This window comes from Convolutriloba macropyga, chromosome 6, assembly GCF_964194025.1.
Source record: "Convolutriloba macropyga chromosome 6, txConMacr16.3, whole genome shotgun sequence".
Taxonomy (NCBI): Eukaryota; Metazoa; Xenacoelomorpha; order Acoela; family Convolutidae; genus Convolutriloba; species Convolutriloba macropyga.
In genome coordinates, this window is record NC_134473.1 from 33,104,335 (window position 1) to 33,127,981 (window position 23,647).

General features: G+C 35.5%; 1 protein-coding gene across 7 annotated transcripts in view; it reads right to left on the reverse strand.

Moving 5' to 3' along the window:
- Positions 1 to 2,516: 2,516 nt before the first annotated feature.
- LOC142341626 (sodium/potassium/calcium exchanger 2-like) overlaps positions 2,517 to 23,647 on the reverse strand; it is a 75,862-nt gene continuing 54,731 nt past the window's right edge. For all 7 annotated transcript variants that reach the window (XM_075392727.1, XM_075392720.1, XM_075392724.1 and 4 more), the window contains exon 7: positions 2,517 to 4,471. In XM_075392727.1, coding sequence (XP_075248842.1) covers positions 4,274 to 4,471 — 198 coding nt within the window. In that variant the 3' untranslated portion in view covers positions 2,517 to 4,273. The remainder of the gene's footprint in view (positions 4,472 to 23,647) is intronic.

Genomic DNA, 23,647 nt, shown 5'->3' on the forward strand with positions numbered 1-23,647 from the left:
GGCAGGTATATATTTGGGGGAGATGTCCAAACCTCCCAAAATTCAAATTTCCCTTCAAAGCGTGAAGTTCTGCTTCCTTAGCAGCTTTGGTGATCCATATATTCAGAGACTACAAAGGCTCAAATAAAGCTAAATAGAGACCTGATGCCCACCCATGACCTTTACCAGTTTCTCAGGTCGAAAAGTCAAATCGTTCATGAGAGCAAAACACTATTCTAGAACAAACAAGGCGGCTCGGTAATGTGCGATCGCGCATAAGGTTCCGACCCCGCTCATCCACAATTTTGGCATAATTATCTACCAAACGAGGAACAGATGGAAAAACAGAAAAAATTCAAGTACTTTTCAAAAAAAAAACTGGTGTATGAACGAAAAGATAGCCTCCAAAGCAAATAACTCAGTGGCGTAAAAAATTATGCATTAGATTGATGAGATATGCCGATATTAAGAAAGCGAACGAAGACGAACGGCAAAATCAAACAACAACAACAAACATTAATTACATCAAAAAATTTATGTCCGTTTTAAAAAACAAAACTTAATAACAAAGTCAAAATAGCGTCAGATAAAACTGAAAATAGACAAAATGACTTGTAATTCACCAGAAAAAATGGTTATTCACCAGTTCATAATAAAGCTTGGTAACAATTAGACAAAAAAGAACAGAAACGTTAAAGTTAGAAAATTCGCTGAATTTAAAAAAAAAACAATTCATTTCAAAGTAATGAGAACCATTAAAAATCAACTAAAATATCCCATAGGTTTACAATTACCAATGCTTCTACAGAAATGAATTAAGAACTCTTGGTATTCAATTTTTTATGCAGTTACAAAAAGAACAACAAATAGACAACAAACTAAAAATCAAACAAAACTTGCCAGAAAATGCTTTGAAGCCTTAAAGCCACAATTTGGCCCCCAAAACATGTTCATTTGCACCTTCGTCGAACACCGATAATGTATTATGTGGCCGCTCATTAATGAAAATAAGCAACAATTAGACAAAAAGTGCAAAATTATGTAATACTTGTTTTTTTTCGAAAAAAATTTATTTCCCAAGACATAAAAGCCATTAATAACAAAATGAAAAATTTGAGTAGGTTCGTCCATTCTTCCAAAAGAAGCCCTTGAGACCCTCAATTATCAAGAATATGTCTTACGTCTACAAAAAGAACGTCAAATATGACAAAAACCAAATATTAATTTACGTTTTTTGTGAAAAACCTGTGTCGAAGCCAGTAAAGTCATAACGAATTCTTTAGAAACATTAGATTTTGTGACACCAATCCCTTTGGACACCTTCCGCTGACAAAAATAATGTCATCTTTAACCATTAATTAACGAGACCAGGTAACAAACAGACAACAAAAGGAACAAAATTGCGAAAATTAAATGTTTTTTTTTTTCATTTTGGAAAACAATTGTTTTCAAAGCCATTATCTATCTTCTAATATCAGAACATCGGCTTATCCACTCTTCCGGGAAAAGCCAATCAAGCAATCAACTAGATAAATGAATTTCTAGCTAATTAGGAAGCCAATAGGACCTGTCACTAGTGAGCTTTGATTTGAAATGTTCTGTTATTTAATTAATATAAAAAAGATCGATTTTTTTAATAAAAAACCGACTGACGACAATCCTAATTATTTTTGGACTGTAACGGTCCAAGATTGGTACAGAACTAGTCCTGCTAATGCTGATTGTCCATTAGGATTATTTTATATTTGGAATGTCATTGATATAGATATTTTGTTAGCTAAAAAATCAAAAATAAATGCTGCGTTTTTGATAATCAACGAATAAAGTTAGCAAACAACGGCAAATTTTTATTTACAGAGCACTCTCAACGGAAGTTGAAGTGGAATTAGCCCCCTTTTCAGTCTACAAAGATCGTGTTAGTGGTTTTTGGGTGTGCGCTTCCTGCAAAATTAATCAGAGTGGACTAAAGAAACCTATTTCGTGCTGTTTTTGATGAAAAAGTCTGAATTTTGTGAAATATTTAGCCGGAATTTGTGACAAAAAAATCATTGAAAATAGCCGACAATATTTTTTGTCTTTAAACGTAAAAACAACAACATTTTCTGGAAAAATTTTATTAAATTTTATCAAAATTGGCGAAATTTTAATCAAAAATTCCGAAAAAAGGTGAATGAAATCAACGGAATTCACTCTATTTTCTCGAAAGTTTAAACCTCGATATCTCCCTGTCAAAAACGAGAATCAAAAAAATCTTTTTAATTCAATATTCTACGCTGGACAAGCTTTCTAATGATACCAGTCTGAACTCTCTACGATGAATATATCGATCGGCCAAAATTGATTGAACAAAAAAAAACCCATTTGGGTATATAGTTCCCCCCCACTCAAGAGGGGTCGGAACAATGATCAAACGGGTCAAGCGACAATTTTGTATTAAAAACACACGACTGCAATAATTACTCCAAACTTTGTTGTTGGAGAGCAACTCTTTACCGCAAATTGGTGGCATTCTGAGGCAACAGGTGCTAGAAGACAGATTTTGACATAGTTTTATTATCAAAAATAGTTGTTTTCATTTCAAATTAATAAACATTCTATGGAAAGAAAATAAGAGAGATTTGGAATGGCACGGCGTTCAAATTGGATTTTAGTAATTACTGCTTTTTGTAATACTAGATCAGGTGCATCAAAACCAAAATACCCACGAAATTTATCCAGCAAGGTTATGTGAATAGCGTCATCAAATCAATCCAATTAGCGTGACGATTGCGCCTATAGCAGTTGTAAAAGCCATTTGAAGTCAGTAGTAAAAGGAATATTTGCATAGACTGATCAATATTAATTGGATTTTGGTCAATAACAGGTTGTCTTAGTATCTCTTTTATTTCGACTTCAAATAACACAACCTCAGTTCTCGCCTGATAGTTCACACCAATTCATTTCGATGAAGCACAAAACTTAATTAGAGATGGTTTGAGAACAATATCGGAGGAGCAAGGTCATTTAAACCGTAGATTGTACAATTATAACTAGCATCATTTGTGGTGAAGGACCTTTTGCGAAAGCCATATTTCCTAAACGCAATTAGAGGGGTTATTAGAGGGCTGCTAGGTAGTTCTTTTCGATCACGTCATCAGACAGAAATAAATCGGTAAGTGCTCTTTAAATGGTGAATATATTATGACTAGAACACACTAAAACATCGGTGCAAATTGAATTCTAACCAATGGACAAAAATTATTCAGGAAGGTCGCAAAATCAAAATAGGTTTTCAATCTCCGCAATCAATGATCCGCAAAATTTAAATTTTGAGGAGGTCGACGCGTCTATTTAATTAGAAGCAACAAGGCTTTTGAAAAATCTATTACGTTATCGTTAACCTCACAAAGGCAATCGGTGATTCAGAGCGAAAGAGGAGCAAACAGAGTCCATTGTAATGGAAGAGGGATAGGGAGCACACAATAGTAAAGCCAGAAAGCAAGGATCGCGATCTTCCTTTTGTCAGTATACTCACAGCACACACTTTAATGACCAATGCACTAAGACTGAACACAACAAAAATCCAGCACTGATATCGAGACTAAAAGATTGTTTTAAAAGAAACTGTGCGCCGTAAGCACTAATCAAATCAAATAAAAGCCCAGATTTCCATGCTTTGTCTGCTCAATTTTTCACTTTGATTTGAAAACTTGCTCAACCCAATTACATCCCACGTTGCTGATAATTAGCACTGACTTGCTAGAACAAAGAAGGACTCAAAACACTAGCTGCTTAAAGACAGAAGACATACATAAACAACATTCGAACACGCCATTTAGTGCATTAAAATAATTACTTAAGCAACAGCTAATTAATATTCACTGCTTGATATTGGTAGTTAGTTGAACTCCACAAAAAGGTTAGTTGCGTTCAAGATTCGGTTGGTACTGTGCACACGTCGAAATAGAGCAGAACAGTAGAACAAGCCACTTTTTGCGCTTCAAAATCTTCGATTTTTAAAAATATTTTTGGTCCAGATTGTTTTCAGCATTTTCTGCGTTCACAACTTATCCATTCTGAAGTTTGTGGCTGAATGGGATGCAATCATTGCAGTTTATACGGCATTATAGGTTTCAAAATAGCAAGTTTTGCATTTTTTATGTTCTATGATTCCTTAGAATTGAAGAAGCTCCGATGGTGAGAGAGAATCCGCAAAGAAAAGGTAACAGGAATCCCCAAAAATCTTCAAATACAGCCGAGACTGATTGATGGTTTATATTTGGATGTCTCCTCGGGGTACACAATGTGATTAACGCTAATCCAAGATACACGGCATCACGTCCTGGCCAATGAGAATGGCGAATACTAAGAAGACGACGTATAGAATCATCATGGCTATGCCCATGAACAAGTTCAGCCTCCATTGCATGACGAGGATGCAAATGAAGACTGCAATGAGCATCGCAAACAACATTAGAATGTAGCAGATGAGGCCCGTAGAGTCCACTGTAACCTGAAACATCATGCAACACATGTTTCCTTCGCAAGACAAGAGATAAAAGATACAAAAATGACTGGCGGAAAAAGCGTTTGTTTCAATGCCTTACCGCATATCAAGCGGTAAATAAGCGCTGAAAAAGAGATCATACTTTTTAGAGCAAACAGAAACTACAGAACTTAATTTAGGTTAGAGAGAGAGAGAGAGAGAGAGAGAGAGAGAGTGTGTGTGGGGGGGGGGGGGGAGGGGAGGGGTTAACTGAGGAGGAGTACAACTCTAAGTACCACCCTTCATATCACAAATTTGTCTTTTAAACCGCTCCGGCCGGTAAACCGTATACTTAAAAACTAGTGAGCTATAAAGCTCAACGATAACTCAATGCCCTCCGATCTCTGCCTGTTTATCTCGTTTTTGAGGACGAAAAGTCAAATGGTCAAGCAAAAAAATTGCATAAAAGAGACCACAGGACTACAATAAATGCCAAAAACTCTGTTTGAGAGCAATTGAAAAATTGCTTCCTTTCCGATGAACTGATATTTTAAGATCTAAAATTTAAAATTGTGCTAAAAGCGACAAAACAAATTTGTATTTTGTTTTAGAGGACTTTCCTTTCATGCGGTCAATTTGCTTTCATAATTTCAATGAGTCTGCTATTTGTCAACTGTTAGCTATATTTCAGAATTAGTCTTAGGATTTCAATCTTAGGATCTATTACGTTAAGCAAACTCAAAGGTGTTGAAGATTCGATATTCATTGTTTCAAAACTGAATGTTCCAATGTTACTCTTCCAAGAAACTCTTTTCACTGAGAATATTTTATTCTATTTCGGAACCTTGATTTCAGATGTGATTAGTTGAGGCCTTATGTGCAAACGCACATCATCAAGCTCCTTTGTTTCAAAAAAGCAAATTTAGGTAAACCAGCAACTAATAATCAAAAATGACAACAATTGGCTAAATTCAGCGCCCAATTATTTAGTGTAAAAGATTAATCAACAGGTATGCGGGATAAAATTTCAGTAATATCAGATTAAAAATGGTCAAATTTACGCAAAACAGGCACATCAATTATTTATCAAAACAGACCAAATTCAAAACTTCTCAAATTAAAGTAATATACACACATCAGGCTGTCCAATGATACCACTTACATGTTTGCGCAAAACATATTGATCGACCCAAAACGACGGAAAAATACCTTCCGAGTAGCTAATACAAGGTTGGGAAAAATTCAGTTAACAACAACAACTTTCATATATTGGTGACTTATTAGTTACCCACTGAGACGACATCCTTTACACATAGCCGTGGAGTTGCTAAAAAATAGCCACTGTTGACCCCACTGACAGACGCCAGGATTGAAACAGTTTAAGACACAGTTTAAAGAGAAAAAATTGAAGACAGCCTAAACGTGTCAAAAAATGTCACTTCACTTTAACAGCTTAAAGTTAAGCTATAGTTACTAATATACTTGAAACTACTATAAGAGTGATACTAAAACCAATTCGCAGTAAATTCTAAGGAAATTCGATAACTTAATGCAACAGAACTTGACAACGGATAATTTTTTTTTCTAATTTTCTTTTCAAAAAAACATTTTAATTTTGTTCGCAGGTTCATTAGAACAGATAAGCGAATTCATTCTCTAAATTGGGGGACAACAAGCTTACTACCAATACCAGCTAGCAGTATATTCTAAAGAACACTAATAGCTTTATGCAATAAGCCAAGCCCTTAAACAAAGTCAAGTCTCTAAGTTACGTCTTAGTTCCCGGGCTTTATTGGCTAATCACCGGCTTTATTGGCTAATCACGTTTGATTTTGCTCTTTAGAACTTGACCTTAGTCACATTATGCAATTGAATGAAATAAAGAAACTAAACTCTATTGAGTTGAAACAGTGAGTGAGGTAAGTCAGAAATCGAACGTGAAAGTCGTGACTTATCTAACACTAAAAAGGTAATCGAAAGATTAGACAGATTTAAATATAGCACGACAAAACCTGAAATATAGTTCAACAAGAATGCCATTGACAAACATTAGTCATGGAAATGATTACTGATTAATTCGGAAAAGCATTTGGAAAAAAGATTAAAAACCATGCTGAAAAAGTAAAAGCACAAGTCAAAATGCCGCACCTGAACAAAGAACCACTATCGAGAAAGTGAATTTGTGTTCAAACAACGTTTTAACACTACTTTCGAATTAGTGTGAAAAATGCACGCCGCAAAACCAATCGCTTTTTCGCTCTAAATCCTGTTTAGGCCTGAGCAAAATCACTAATCCAATTGGACCTCAAAAATTGCAATGTGTGAACAGATCTTGAAAAATAGCATAGCCAATGGACTCGAATCAAAGTAAAATTATTTTAAGATTCAGCCGCGCACTAACTAAACTAACAAACTTATTTACTTCAATAAACAATCAAATCGAAAAAAAAGAAACAAATTAGAAAGGAACAGCAGATTGTGATAACATTTTCGTAGAAATTTTTCACAAGTTACGCTTGCAAAAAACAATTTTTGATAACAGATTGCCTAAAACACTTAGCTTTTGTTCGATAAACCATATCTGATAGAAAAAAAATAACGAACGACCTATCTCGAAAAAGGAGAAGGACTGGGTAAAATGAAAAGAACCAAATCGAAAAATCTGTAATCTTTTTTATAACATTCTCCAAAAATTGCAATTTGTCAATAATTGTTCTCTAAAACGTGAAAAACTATTACTGCTTGTATATGGAGCACTCAAGCCAGACCCAAACGCATAGGAAACCACTTAAAGCAAGAGGAAATATAAATTACAAAAACTGCACAGCTGGTTAAATTACTTAATAAAAATCTAGTTTCAAGAAAATTGACTCTGTTTCATTTGGTAACAATACCACAAAGACAAATTTAAATAAACGATTGAATAATAAACAATTTAGTTCAATTAAAACGAATTCAAAGTAATATTAATCAAACCAATAGGTCACCACAACAAAAACACAAAGTTCAACCAAAAATACCATAGATATTTAGAAAACTGTAAAAAAAACCGTGAAAAAAAAACCGTCTCAAACAGCGAAATCAAAATATCTCAAGACTGCATCTTAAAACAGCTCAAGATTGAATTTTGAACCCTTATAAATGATGGTCAAGATGGTTAACTAAAGTAAAGTTACTTATTAATATAGATTAGGAAGATCACTTCACCAAAACAAGCTGAGTAAAAACTAAAAAACAACTCCTTCGAATTTTTTCACACCTACATTTCTCGATCTCTCTCTCTCAAAACTGAGGTAAGATCAGAAAATTACTTTCTTTTTGCTCTGCTCTCTTAAATTTTTCCACCGTTTAACGTTAACCAAGTGTTTTGACGTGCGGCATTTATTTTTACATGTTATTTCAAATACAATACAAAATTCGATTAATTGAAAAAATTATAGCCAGACAGATTTCAGAAACGACTCAAAGATTCGTCTCTTTCAGGAAACCTTCAATTAACCTTTTCAATTAACCGGCAACTTCAATTAACTGTTACAATTACCAAGTTTTTACTTCAAGTTTTGAAAGACAAACCGTTAAAAGAAAAACAGCCTAAAAACTAATTGAAAAAAAATTAAATTACTTCTGTATATACTAGAGGTACACAAACAGAAATCTAAGTCTTCTTTTCATTCAGAGAAACGCACCAAACTTCTCACAGAGCAATCGAAAAGCAATTTCATCCTCACAAACTATTCTTTTTTTGATAAAATTGAGTAACTACAAGAAATTGGCAAAAATCAATGTGGTTATTTTCTGAAAGAAACAGTGTTTTACTCAACTAAAAACTGATTCAACTCAAAATAATTGTTTGTACTCAATCGTTTCAGTTCTCACTGAATATAAAACAATAGTTCAGTTGCTTAAAACTTCGTAAAATAGCTGAAAATCCAAAAAAACCATAGAACTTTTATTACAGAAAGACTTGTATTACAGATTGCCGGAGATTATCCGCCATTGGTTCCCATAACCCCGATTGCGATTGGAAGAACAGAAAAAAATGATTTTCTTAAGTGATTTGAAGTGCAAACTATTTTGATCCCATTCCTTAGTTAGACATACTACTGCTTCTTAATAGGTGATACCGGGGCCATATCAAAACCAATAAACATTAGAGATGGTTAAAAAAACTTCTATGAAAAACTTTAAGTAGCGGGTATCTGAAATCAAATTTTATGGCAATTATCTTGTTTGTATTCTTGATGACTTCTAGAGACTCCGATTATTTTGAGATTGCTTTGCCTAGCGATTGCTGTTTAAAAGCGCTTCGAGCAGAATGAGTGAAAAATAAGAAAAAGCCAAAATACGTCGACAACAATTCAAGCAAGGTGTTAAAAAAGCTGAGATTTGATAGAGCAAAACAAATTTTCATTCGACAAAAATTAGGGCCGCTATACTTGTCGGCTGAGATGATCAGGGCGGCTATAAAACAACTTAACTAAAAGACATTGGAAAAAAACTAATAGAAAAAAGCCGCATGAAAAACAAAAAAAGCGTCGATTACAGAGAGCTTTTTCACAGATCAGTTTCTGGCTCTCTCAAAAAGAGTGGTATGAAGAAAAAACTCTTTTCGCTCCACTCTCAAAATTGTTAAAACACAAACCACAGCAAAATTTTTCAAGTTTCAACGTTTCAATACTCCTCTTCGTGTTGTCAGGAGTCAGCCCCCTAACACAATTCAAATTCTTTGAATTGTATAAAAGGATGGGTCCCTAAACAATATCCTTTGAGAGGCTGACGGCGGCTATGAACCAACTATAACTCATGTAAATAGGCATTGACCATCATTTTAAGCATTCAATTTTTCTGAACGCAGCACTTCATACAATCTATTAAATATATTCGATATCCTTTAAAAAGCTATTGAACTTCGAACTCACTTTTGCTGCCTTAAAGTGAGAATTCGCTTTCACTGGTCATAATTTCATCTCAAAGAACATAAAAAGGGAATAAATTAGACGTTTATAGTCTTTTCAATAATAAAATGATCTTTCCCTTAGCTCAGTTTAACAAATTCTAATAAATGTTTTTATATCAGATTGAAATATCGTCCTTATTTTTGAATTTGGAAGCTAAACACTGTAAACACAACAAAACAGCGGAGATTTGTTACATATTTAATAGAAAACAAACAATTACACCTGCTATATACCACAATACAATGACGTTACGCAAAGAAGGGATTCAAAACGAGTAAAGAATGAGGAAGAATAGTTCTCATTGTCATAACGAAAAGCATGAACAAATTTAAAGAGAATAGCACCAAAACAAACACAGAATAGCTCAGCACAAGAGAACGCATTGTGCAGCTCCTGTACAACATCAATCAATCAATCAAGGATGGATCAGTGCATTTGAAAACACCTTTGAGACTGTCGTGCACCTCAATTACGCAATTCACTATTGGTGAAATTGACCGCTGAACAACAAAAATTCTGCTGCGGTCTGTCACCGTTATTCCCAAAACAACAAACTCCTATTTCCGATGATATCGTGGGAAAGAAGGAACGTCCTCAATAAACAATTAAAAATTTTCAGCCAAATGTCGGGGCGAATTCGCTACATTAATTTACCTTTTGGAAGATCTTGTCAATTACAGTTCTACGAGATCCAAATTTAAACATACTCGGCAGATTGCCGGAAAATAGCCGCCGTTGATTCCAATAAGCATGATTGGGATAGAAAGAAAAGATATTGAAAAAAAAATTTTTTTGTACAAAAACATTTTTTGAGTCCGATTTATTTTGATGGCATTTCGTAGTTGAACATACTTCTGTTTCTTAGAGAGAGGCTAGAGGGGCTACTATCAATACCAATAAGCATTAGAGATGGTAACTAAGACTTATAGGAACGACGTTCAAATAGCGGGCATCTAAAATTGGGCTTTATGGGTTTATCCCGTTTCTATTTCTGACTTCAATTTTTTATACTGACTCTGTTCATTTTGAAGTGCTTTGCTGAGCAACTGATGATCAAATTCACTTCTAGGAGAATGAGAGAAGACAGAAACTAGCCTAGAGAAGTCAAAAAGATTTCACGCAAAATGTAGAAAAAGAGGCAAAATGGTAAAGCGAAAAAAAGTTCGACGAAGTAAAAAAAATAGGAGCGCTATAATAGCCGGCTGAGAAGATGAGGGCGGCTATTGATAAATTTTATCAAATTTTGGCAGAAAATCTAGGTTTAAAGTAGATTGAGACGAATTCTTTTGTTATAAAGTAGCCACAATAGCTTCACCTAATTCGAAAAAAGCTAACCGAATATTATTTATTTAAAACAGTAAAACAAACAACTGACTAACGTCAGGCGAATTGCTCTCAAACGACTGTCGAGTGGTTGCCTTTGCCAGTAAGTTGCTAGCTTCAGGGCTGAGCTTTAGGTTAATTGAACGGAGGTGGGGGCCTCCTCCGAGGCAGTTTGAGCGCGCTGGGTTATGCGTGAAGATGTGCAGGTGTTGGGATTGGGGGATGGAGAGACTCTGATACGGGGGACGGGTGAAGTTGGAGTGGGGGCTCTAAGAACCACCCTTCACCCACACCTTGAAATTATGATTTCTCGAAGAAACAGTTCCGGTGAATTTCATAATCAGAGTCGGGTATACCGAAAGGCTCTAAGAGCCCTGAATGCCTTCCCGAGGCTACCTTTTGAAGGAAAAGTCAAAAAGATCAGCCGAAAGATCAATTAAAGCAAAAAAATGCATTAAACAGACCACAAAACAATATAACAAAACAATGTAAAAATGAAACAAAGCTTGTTTGAGAGCAAGTAAACAACCACAAGCTCAGAACAACAGGTTTACCCATTGCTCAACATCAATTGAAGGATGAATACAAAAAATTGTTTTTGTTATTAAATGACTTGAAGTGCGAACTATTTTGATATCATTCGGTAGTTAGACATACGCCTGTTTCTTAATGAGGGGATAGAGCGGCCAGTATCAACACCAATCAGCATTAAAGATGGTAAAAATAGACTTCTGAGAACAAACTTCGAGTAGCGGTTACCTGAACAATATTTATGGGTTTTATCCCGTTTCTATTCTTGATGACTTTTGGAGACTCCGTTTATTTTTAAGATTGCTGTGCCTGGCAATTGCTGTTTAAAAAAGCTTTGAGCAGAACGAGCGAATAATTAAACTAGCCATGAGACGTCCAAAAAGTCACGCAAAATTAAATTTTTATTCGACAAAGTAAAAAAATAGGGCCGCTATAATAGCCGGTTGAGAAGATGGGGCGGTAATTAAACAGATAAACCAAAAGCAATCGAAAAAAACTGCTATAAAAAGCAGCAGGTGAACAAAAAAATTTGCTAGATTACAGAACACTGTTTCACAGATCAGTTTCCGGCTCCACCAAAAACAGCAGTGAGAAAAAACAACCGCTCCCTTTTCCCTCCACTTTCAATTGTTCAATACTGTTCAATACTTAAATCACTGTTCAATACTTAAATCACTCCAAATTTGTTCGCTCGTTTCATTTCCTGCCTTAAAAATTACTCAATAAAATTTATTTAAAAAAGACACTTCTCCAATGTTCCTTTTCGTGTCGTACAGAGTCAGTGCCCTAATTCAATTCAAATTCTTTCAATTGAACAAAGGAGGGCCCCAAATAATAATCTTTGAAAGTTTGACGGCAGCTATTAACCAACTATAACTCAAAGTAAACAGGCAATGTAAAAACTGCTGCGTTCTGTTACCGTTGTTCCCAAAACAATTAGCTCCAATTTCAGACAATATCTTGCGGCAAAGGAACGTCCTCAATAAACAATTCAAAATTTTCCAGCTAAATTTTGGGGTTGGATTCGCTATATTAATCTACTTTTCGAATTATCTCCACAATTACAGTTCTACGAGATACAAATTTAACAAACAGAAAATTTTCGCTGTCATTTACTTAGGCGGAAAAATAGATTTAATGTAAATTTAGTCACAATTCGCTTCAGCTAATTCGAAAAAAATTGACCGATTATTATTCATTTAAAACAGTAAAACAAAAACAACTGACTAACGCCAGGCGAATTGCTCTCAAACGACTGGCGAGCGGTTGACTTCGCCAGTAGCTAGCTTCGCGGCTTAGCTTTATATCAATTGAACGGTCGTGGGGGCTCATCCGAGGGGTTTGAGCGCACTGGGTTACGCGTGGAAAGATGTGCAGGTGTTGGTATTGGGGGTGAAGAGGGTCTGATGTGGGAGAGGGGTGAATTCGGAGTGGGGGCTCTAAGAACCGCTCTTCATACACTCAGAGTCGGGTACACCGAAAGGCTCTAAGAGCCCTATATGCCCTCCCCAGGCCTGTATCCCTTTTACCCATATCCAGTTAGTAGCTAAGGATTAGATTTTAAGGGCTCCGTTGATGTTAATGATAATGAGTAACTTCTTGGTTTATAGGTTGATTGCCCGCCAATTACAGTCAATCGTGATTTTCTTGCCCAGCAATTGAGTTACAACAGTTAATTGTGGATGTATACAGGAACTGCAAATTGATGCGATACGTAACGACATGAAAAACGAATGGTTATTGAAACTCAAAGTTAACACATACGAGTCAGGACAGATAACGGTTAAACCCCTTTCCAACTGCGCGGACCATTGGAGCAGAAAATTATCAACACACCCCTTGTGATGATCCAAATTTGTTTATTCTACTAATATACAACCAGAACTCGAGAGGCGCTAATTTAATTTAAAAGCGGCAATATGTTAAAATTACTCCTCGGAAGTTACAAAATGCCAAGACAGAAGAGCAGCACAGATCATTGAGTTGTCATAACCTTTAACATCATATCCTCTGTTAGTGTTGACACTAAATGTATCCTTTCTTTCATTATAAGCAAAATTCCTTGATCGGAGTATACAACATACCGGGTAGATTGCAGAGAAAATGATTAGATTTTGATACGTTTAGCAAGCTCTGACTAACAAGCAAGCTGTGAAATATGTTTAGCAAGCTGTGACTAACGGTAAATCGAAACAGAAGTTAATTCGACAAAAAAATGATAGCAGCCCAATTCCAGAAATGCAATCCACAGAACTGACTGAAAAAATAATAACTGTACCTGACCAGCAGCCCAATTGAACAATTTCAGCCAAACAATCTCACAAAACAGCGATGCTAATTTTGTTGAAATTAATATCCTCAAGGTCAAATTTTATCCAGTTAACCCCTACATTGAAAAACTAGAAAAATGACGAACACTTGCAAAAAAAATTCGCTTACAAATTTTAATTGCTGATAAATTTTGTGATGAAATTCTCCGCAACTATTTCATTGATTCTATTTTTTGTCAGTAGCCAACCTTCAAGCCATAAAACAGGTTTCACCGGCCCTTAAAGATTAATAAATTGAACAAATGACGAAAAAAAATTTAAAATGATATTGCAATTTTTTGGAAATGTGATACAAATACCTTCCAAAAAAATTTTGTTGTCTCGACATTATTCAGAAAATCATAGACAGGCCATAGAAGAGTTTCATCCATCTCAAAAAATTTTAAAAACGACCAAAAATTTCACTAAAATTGAAACCAAATGCAAAACATGTAACACAACAAAACAGACATAAAAACGAATAATGGCTCGCAAAAAAATTAAAAATTTCACAAATTGTGAAAACATTAATTTAATACTCATCTAACAAACATTAAAAAAAATGGCAAAAAATTGAAAAATGAACCATTTTGGGCCCAAAAACTTTTAAAAACAGACGTTTTCGCCTTGCATTTAGGCCATACCAGCAAGTTCAGCACTATTAAAACTTGAAAGACTACTAAAACTTGCTCAGGGCCTCTAATGTAACCTAATGTCCATTGGGCTGGGCGTTATCAGTTCATACCGTTTTGAAAGCTCAAAGTCATGAAAAATGTGTGAGATCATTAAACATAGCAGGATAAGTCCTGAAAAACAATCAAAACAATTAAAAGAAAAACTTAAAACAATCTGACCTAACCAGCAGGCCAATTGAACAGTGCCAGCCAAACAGATCAACAATCTCTTAAGCTTAGAGAAAAACAAAAAAATAAGCATTGCTAAAATTCTTGATGCATTGATGTTTTAAAAAGAATATATCCAGCCAACAAACTCAAAAAAGACCAAAAACGAGAAAACTGAACCATTTGGGCTCAGAACTACTAAAAATGACCTTTTCACCTTCAAGTTGAGCCCTCCCAGCAGCTTTAGCACTCTGAGCACTTGATAGACTACGAAAGCAAGCTAAGTGCCTCTAATGAAACTTAATACCCAGTGACAATTACCTGTTTATCTCGTTTTGAAAGCTCAAAGTGATGAAAACATTTTACACAAAAAACAGAGCACGAATACCAATCAAATTCTTTGGATTGCAAACAAATATGGCCAGCTATAATAGCCGGTTGAGAATACTATAAATTTTTCACTCATTACTTGAGGTCTTAATAGGTAATAAAACTACAACCAATTGTCATACAATCCTTCCAAAATACTCCGGGAAAAATTCTCAACATGCTTTACATCTTATTGTAAACAAATTCGAACTAATCGATCACAATATGCAAACGGAAAATAAACGTGTATCTTTCTTCAAACAATTTGAAATTGGTTAGCCATATGGAACTCGGGAACAATTGTTTCGCACACCCGCATGACATCTTCATTAAATAAAGTTTAGCAACGAATGAAAAATCATTCAATTTTTAATTTTTACAATTATTAAACCAACATTATCGCCGTAGGAACAAAATCTTCAATTGTATCATTCATAAAGTCAAACACTCAACCACTTAAACTAACATAATAGCTCATAACATGCTGTGACACGATGGTACTGAGTTTACTTCTGGCTCCAACGTGCATTTAATCAGTCTGCTGTAGCACGGCATCATATAAACAGCGGCCACAAAGAGGAGTAACAGGAGGAGTTAGGAATGAATTCCTTATATAAACTATTCTCAGATGCCTTTTACAGCCGCTTACGCTAATTAAAATATTCGTAATAGTCAAAATGATCACAAATAGTGAAAACTAAAGTTAACTATTTTAAGTATTAAATAGGACATTTCTTGCTCTCTCCAAGCAAATATGATGCAGTCGAAACAAAAGACCTGTTCTGCGATAAGAACACCGTGTTTCAATTCAACTGGAAAAGCAAATAGACAAAAAAATCTGATAAAGTAGACGTTCACAACACAGAGGACAATTTTTCTTTATAAAAACAGATTTTAATTAAAAGCAATGATAAAATGTTCTGCCTCATTAGCATTCACATTCAAGCGATTGAAAGGCATAAATTAGATGTACACAACGGCGCCAAAAGCTTCGCACAGAATGATTCGGGCTCAGTATCCAGTGACATGGGTGTTCAAAGAAGGACCTGCTTTTCGAAGAGAAGGAATGAGATTTCTCAGAAATTGACTCACACAAGCGTAAATTATGTTTTGGGCTGCTATACGATCAGATGGACGAATAGTTAGATGGCCAGAGGAACTAAAAGCTTTAGGTTACTTTGAAACCTTGAAAAAAGTAGGAACAAAAATTTGCATTTTCAGGACCTATTTTCAACAAGATAATGCTCCTGTGCATAAATTAAAGATTGCCAGCAATTTGCAATTTCTCCAGAGAAAACGAGTGGAAGGTACTGGAATCACCAGCCTATAGCCCGAACTTGTATTTTTGGCAGTGCGCAATATTTGGAACGAAAATTACGCAGGCATTAGAAACTTAAACAAACCATCTACTAGAATTTTCAAAAAGTACAAGGAGCAGTGACTCGTTTCCATAGAATTGATTAAAAATGAAAATTTTGTTTAAACGTCTTCTGACTTCTTTAAAAAAGTTCAGGTAAATGTAATTTTTTGAAACCATAGTTTACAAGACACTTTATTGGCATTCATTGGCTTTTTGTGAAGAATAACCACCATTCAACCTGTTTCAAAATGTCAACAATACGAAATTAAAATAATTCTGAAAAACAGCCTTTTCGAAACGATTCTAAACAAACAATAGATTGATTTCTGGCAGATAATTTGAAAATTCTAACCTCACTGAAATCATTGTTCAAAAAATTTGACGCAACAAAAAAAACATAGCCGGCAGAGTGCCAAAAACAGCCGCTGTTGACTCCCTTAGTCCCATCAGAATTGAAACAGAAAAAGGCAGAAAAACATACAAACTAACAGGCATTTATGGAAAAGTGCACAAGAAAAATTGATGGGCAAATTAAGTTAAATTACAAAACTATACAATTACGCTGCCAATGTCCACAAACTCGAGTTTATATACTTGATTTTGCCGGGCTTTTTCAAAACCCATGTTTTAGGATTAGAACTGTAAGCAAGTATGAAAACGCGTGAGACTAGGCTCATTTCGTTCAAATTTGTGAGTGACACTAAGCTAACTTTGCGAGTGACACTAAGCTAACAAGTGACACTAAGCTAACAAGTGACACTAAGCTATTATTATAATATCCAATTAAAAGAAAAAGCGTAATTGGTGATAAATTTCCGCAATGTCCCCCTCGCTACTAATTATGGAAGGGGACATGTAGTGGTTTTGAACTTACCTATAGCACTTTTCACAAAAACAATCAATTCTTTGAATTTGGCCTCAAGTAATTACAAAAAAAATTCACGCAAAAGATTTAAGCTAATTACATGGTCAAAAAAGTTTTGTTTCCACAAAATGCAAAATTTGAAAGTTGCATTTTCCCTCATTGGCCACGTATTGCTTTTATTTGGCTTCTCAACTGAAGGCTTCTCAATTAACTTGATACGACTCCCAGCTGAGAATTGCTCTAATGAACACTTATAACCTGATACACTTTTAATTAATGACCAGACATTATTGGTCTATCCATTTTCCTTTGATTTTGCGCTTCACCGCTTTCACTGTATTTAGTGACTTAATTTGAGTTAGGAGTTAGTGCTAAACCAGGAAATTAGGCTGAATACTAATAGCAGTTAGCAGTATACTCTAAGAGACTTTAATAACTTTGTCAGGGCTTTTAATGTCAAAAATGCCCGGCTTTATACAGTCCAACAGATCTAATCGAAAAACATACCCGGCAGATTGCCGGAAAATAGCCACCGTTGATTCCAATAAGCATGATTGGGATTGAAAGAATAGAAGATATCGAAAAAAAAAAGATTTTTGTTGTAAGTTGTAAGTTGCTTCAGCGAAGAGGGGAAGGTTTTAATTGTAGCTTCCTCAGGCGAGGGCAATAACTTGCTTCAAGTATTGGAGCTTAAGACCACTAAAAAATTATAAAAATATACCCGGCAGATTGCCGAAAAATAGCCGCCGTTGATTCCCATAACTCTATGGGGATTGAAAGAAAAGAATATCAAAAAAATTGATTTTTGTACTAAAAAAATTTTAAGTGCGATTTATTTTGATGTCATTTTGTAATTGAACATACTCCTGTCTATCAATGAGAGGCTACAGGGTCTAGTATCAATACCAATAAGCATTATAGATAGTAACTAAAACTTATGAGAACAAAGTTCAAGTACCGGGAATCTAAAAATGGGCTTTATGGGTTTATCCCGTTTCTATTTCTGATTTTGATTTTTTAATACTGATTCTCTTCATTTTGAATTGCTGAGCAGCTGCTGTTTAAAAGGACTTTGAGCAGAATGACCGAAGAGTGAAACTAGCCTACAGAAGTCAAAAAGATTTCACGCAAAATATCGAAAAAGCGGCAAAATGGTAAAGCGAAAAAAAGTTTGACGAAGTAAAAAAAAAACATAGCAGGACAAGTCCTGACGTACAATTCAAAGAATTTTCATTGACTAAACAGAAAAACTAGCCCTAAAATGGACTATGAGTGAATTGAGAAAACCATTTTTAAAAAATCAGAAAAAGGAAAAAAAAACAAAAAATCAATGTCAAAATGCCGCATTTGAACAAAAAACCACCAGCGAGAAATGGAAATTTATTTCAAACAAAAAACTAGGCCTAGAATGAGCTGTGAATGGATTGGGAAAACCACTTAGAAAAAAATCCAATCCAAAAAATCGAAAAAACAGTAAAAATCAGAGTGAAATTGCCGCATGTGAACAAAAAACCACTACCGAGAAACCGAATTTTTGCTCAAACACCATTTTCGCACTCTACTTTAAAATTAGAGCAAAAGAACTTTACGCCGCAAAACCCCTCGCTTTTTTGCTCCATTTCCTGTTTCGGCGTGACCAAAATCACTACTCCAATTTGACTTCAAAAATCATGAAAATGTGTGAACAGATCTTAAAAAAAAAGACAGCGCCCCAATACTATTCAAATCCTTTGAATTGTAATAGGAGCGCTATAAAAGCCGGCTGAGAAGATGAGGGCGGCTATTAATAAGAGAAAACTGACTTCTAGCAATGCACAGAGCCTTTTCTGAAAAGCAGAGAAGATGAGGCTTTTCTTAAAAATTAAAACGAAAATAGTTCTAAGGATCTTGTTAATAGAATAGAAACTTAAGAACGAAGAGCAAAAATGGGGCGCCATAATACCCAAAAATAGCCACCAAACTTGGTGTGCAGAATTGGCGATCTAATTTGTTGTAGAGCTTAAGTTAAAACTTGAAAAAACTAAACTGAGTTAAACTTCTTAACTGAAGACTATTTAACTACGAATGCCAGCAAGCAATCGAACTAATGAATTTTCATAACCTAATGCACTCTGACTTAATGACCAGGCTTTTCTGTAACCTTGAAAGTATTAACTATATTGGGTAATTAAGTGATTGAAAGAACTTGAATTCCATTCAATTGAAACAGTGAGTAAGATGAGCCAGAGGTAAAGCGTGAAAGTCGTGACTTGTTCAAAACAGAAAACGTGATCGAACGGCCAAAACAAATATTCAAAAGGAGAGCATCTGAACAATAGTCTTTAAGAGGCTGACGGCGGCTGTTAACAGAAATAAAAGTTTTGATTTGAAGATCGAAAACAACGACATTTTAGAATAATGGATTTTTTTTCAGAATGTATCAAGAAGTTGAAGGTTAAAAACCTAAACACAACCGACTTACGTCTGACGAACCATTCTCAAACGACTGCTGAGCAGTCCACTTCGGTGTGCATAAGGAGGGATGCGTGCTTTTAATAGAACTGCTCAGCTGCTTAATTTCTTCCGTGCTTTGACCCACTGGACTATATATTTGCTACAAACTTCACTTGAGAACAAGTGAAAAAAAAAAATCAAATTGACTGCATTAGCAAGCGGCCATATCGTTGAAAAGTCATACTGTGATATTCAAGCAAGTCATCACCTAGTGGCGGGGATAAATTTTCAAATTTCCGGTTTTTTCATTCCATCTCCTTTCCAATACCATGACCTCATATTTTTGACTCGGAGAAAGAGTATTCGGTGAATTAGACTCAGAAATGAGAAAGAATTTTGATAACGAAAAAAAAACACAATCACGTCGCTAATAAGGCAATCATTTCGCGCCCTTTAAAAAGCGACACAAAAGAAAGAAGAATTATCAAGGCCAGCAATTAATAAAATTAATAAAAAATATCCACATTGTATAAAACTAAATTATTATATAAACTTACTTGATCTAAACCTTACTATGATAACTCTCTTCTTAGTTTGCTTCTACCTTTTCTATCTTTTTAGAGGCGGCTGTGTAGGTGCTAGTGCCAAGTGCTATATTGTATGGAGACGAGTTATCGTTGCAATATCCTTTCTAATAAAGGCTTTTAATTGCAAGTTTTTGTTAAGTGCTATTCGGAGCGCGGGTTCGGTAAAAACGCTCTTTTTCTGTTACAAGTTTTCGATTCAAGTAATTTATTAAGCAACTGAACTGTACTGAGCAGAATCGTCTGTATGAATTTCAAGATAATAAATGCGTGCTGTTTGAATTTACAAAAGTCTTTTTCAACCAATCAAAATTTAGCATCGTCATATTACGGCTCTTCAGAAAAAGCGGAGGCGATGGGTTTCGAACCTTTAATCTTATGATTATAAACAGGGTTGTCTAGTGTGCTGTGCCAAGTGGGTCTTGATTAGTGGTATTGTCAAAGTCAAGGAATTTACTGGGTGAATTAGGTATAAATGAAAAGCAACATCAATAGTGGTTTGTTCTAAGTTTTTATTGATTATTCCAGATCAAAATGCTGAAAGTTTACTTTGTGTTTGCTCTTATTTGGCCTCTTGTTTTCTCATCTGATGTATGCGAAGAAATTGAGCTGGGGAACGCGACTGCTGTATGTTGTGAAAAGAATACTACATTCCGCGTTGGCCAAGTGGATGTGAGTTTCGTGCCATATCGGAGCCATATTTGTCCAGTTGGTGATGGAGGGATTGGTGATTTGTGTCCTCGATTCTTGCCAAGTCTTTCAATGATGTTCGTGTTGGTCGTGGCAGGCGTAGTACTCATGCAGTAGAAAAATAAAATCCTGCAGTTTTGTAGAAAAATAGATTCGTGCAGTAAAAAAAAATAACTAGATTAATTGATTTGTTGCTCGTGTCAGGTTCATCCTGAAGGCGCGTGTTCGTCCCCTGCAAACTTCATGAAGTTTTTGTCCGTCCTCGCTCCTCTTGACGACGAACACGCGCCGTGTAATTAGGTCCAGGTTGTGCGGTTGCCCTGGCCAGATGTATTCCACGATAAAGTAGCTGGAATAGATCAGGTTGTCCGATGCTACAATTTTCGTTAGCAGTGCCATTCTGTTATTCAAATTAAATGGAAGAGGGGGATCGGCTGCGAATAGAACAGGCATGACTGATTTTAAAATTGATTTTTTGGGAAGTGCGTTTTGTGACTTTGACTGATGTGGATCAACAGAGATCTATGCGAGTTATTAGGTGTAGTTGATTGGTTCCTCTTCTGGGTTCATTTGCATTTTTCCCAGGAAGATTAATGTAGTAGTGATCTGTCACGTGTGGCAGTTCCATTTGCTCCGCGTTGTGAGGGGAGTAAAGTAATGAAGTAAATCCCTCGGCATGGCAGTAAATGACAGTCACTAATGGAGTTTTCGCAAGTAATTCCCTCGGTATGGCAGTAATTGACAGTCACTAATGGAAGTTTTGGAGGAAAGTAAATTGAGAACAGTGTGATTGACTGCTCTATTGATAAAGTTATTCAGAATACTTTTTACTGCGAAGAGGTCAAACTTTAATAGCGGCGTTATTCATCGACTGTTGGATATTTTATCGAAGCTTTGCAAAAACGATTAATTGTAATAACGAAGAGACGGGATATTCTATTTTATCAAAGTATGGACACTAAAAGGTTCGTTAATTACTTATAACAATTTAGGATTTCATAAGCTAGCATTAATATTTTTTTTGTAATTTTAAACAGAATTATCGTGTTTAGAACGAAACGAGGCAGACAAGATTTGCTAATCCAAATGAACGAGTTCAAACATCAGTACTACGATCGGAAAAAATTAGTAAGTCTCGGATGGAAAGAAGTGGAAACAGTCGATGGGCGGGGTATAAATAGTTGGAACTCCTTAAAGAATAAGTTAACTATAGAAGGTAGAGGGGGACTGGTTGGAGAGAATGGTTGGCCAAAGGTACAATTGGCAATAAATAATGAAGAAATTGTGGGATTACAAGAAAGTTTAGTAGAAGGGTTCCGGGGCTGTAGAGATCAGGGCGATGTGTATAATTATGTTAGTGAATTAAAGTTGGAGAGTGGTGATAGCAGGTTGTATCAAGAAGTTGGGTCGTATGCTGGTTTGTGTAATTCAATAGGTTGGACGTTTTGTGTGGATGGTTTGATGAGTGGTGTTTTGCCTGATGGTTTTACTGGTGTAAGGAGAGATGCCATGGTACAATGGAATGAGTGGTGGACGGCGGCACATGTTGAGATTGGGGGTAATGATAGTGTTTCGAAAACGCCGTGTGGTGAGAAATTGTTTCTGATTTGTGGAAGTTATCAGACATCAAGGGATTTTAATAATGTTATGGGTACTCCGCAATATTTTATGGATTTAATTAAGAGGGGTCCTTCTGCAAGTGGTTTGGGAAAGGATGTTTGGTTTTTCATTCCGACGAAAGATAATGTGTTGTGCCAGCCTTCGTTGTGTGCGCATGCTGTTTTAACTTTTACAAAAGGTTTGTCGTTAGTGACGGGTTGGGAGGCGCGTGATCAATCGAATCAAGTTGTTGTTGATCGGACTTTGGGATCGTTTTCTTATGGTGTGCGTAAAGGTGCGGTAAAAAGAATTGTAATATCAAATAAAAATAAAAAGGCAGTGTTAGACTGGGCGAAAGAAAGAGAAGTATCAACTGGTGGTGCTAGTGATGTGACTGATCATGTGCAAAGTTTCGCTAATAGTGGTCTAATTTTAAAAACAAATAACAAACGAGGTAATCGAAGAAAATGGGGTGGGAAACGGGAAACGGAAACGCAATCGAACGAGAATATTGTGTATTCGTTTCTTCCTCCAAAGGATCCTTCAATGGAATAAGTGAGTTGTTCGACTTTAATTTACATTTTTTAAGGGTTGGAACTATACTGCCAGGTTTTTTTTTACTTTTTTTTTTGAGGTTTTATTATTTCAAGCCCGTGCCCTTTCAACGTATTTTGAAAGGATTATTTTTTGTTGATACTGGGCAATCGGTAAGGGTCCTGTCTGTGTTAGTTTGGTGTTGTTTTGAAAAAAAAAGGTGTTTCGTGAGTTTTTTGGGTCGTTGTTTTGCACAGTCGTATGTAGTGTAAGCAATTAATATTTTCAATCGCGTGCCCTTCGAAGTGATAACAAGGTGGGATGTTAATTTTTGTTGATAATGGTTGGGAATAGATTGGTTAATAATAGTTTGCTATGTGAGGGGTGCTTGCTCATTGTGCTCACGAGTTATGACTCACGAGTAATTTTTTTGGTCAGAAGTAAAAAAAATAAATTGGTAAGAAATTAAAAATAAGAAGAGGAGGCGTTACATTTGAATAATTTGCGGTGTTTATAAAATAAGTACTACATTAAATTAATTGCGACTCATGAGAGAAAAGATTAAAAAAAAATATTTCGAATAATAAAAAAATTAAAGAAGTTTATGCAAGTCTAAGTGAATACACGGATGCCAACAGGGTCAAACTCAATGGGGTCGTCATTGTCCATTTGAATAAAATCCCAGAATTGGTGGGTGAGTTGGGTGCCTTGGGATGAAGTAATGAAGTGGTAAATGTAGGTGTAGTATTCCCAGGTTGTGTAGAAAAAACATTTTTTCGTGAGAAGGCCTGTATGGGAGTGTGCCC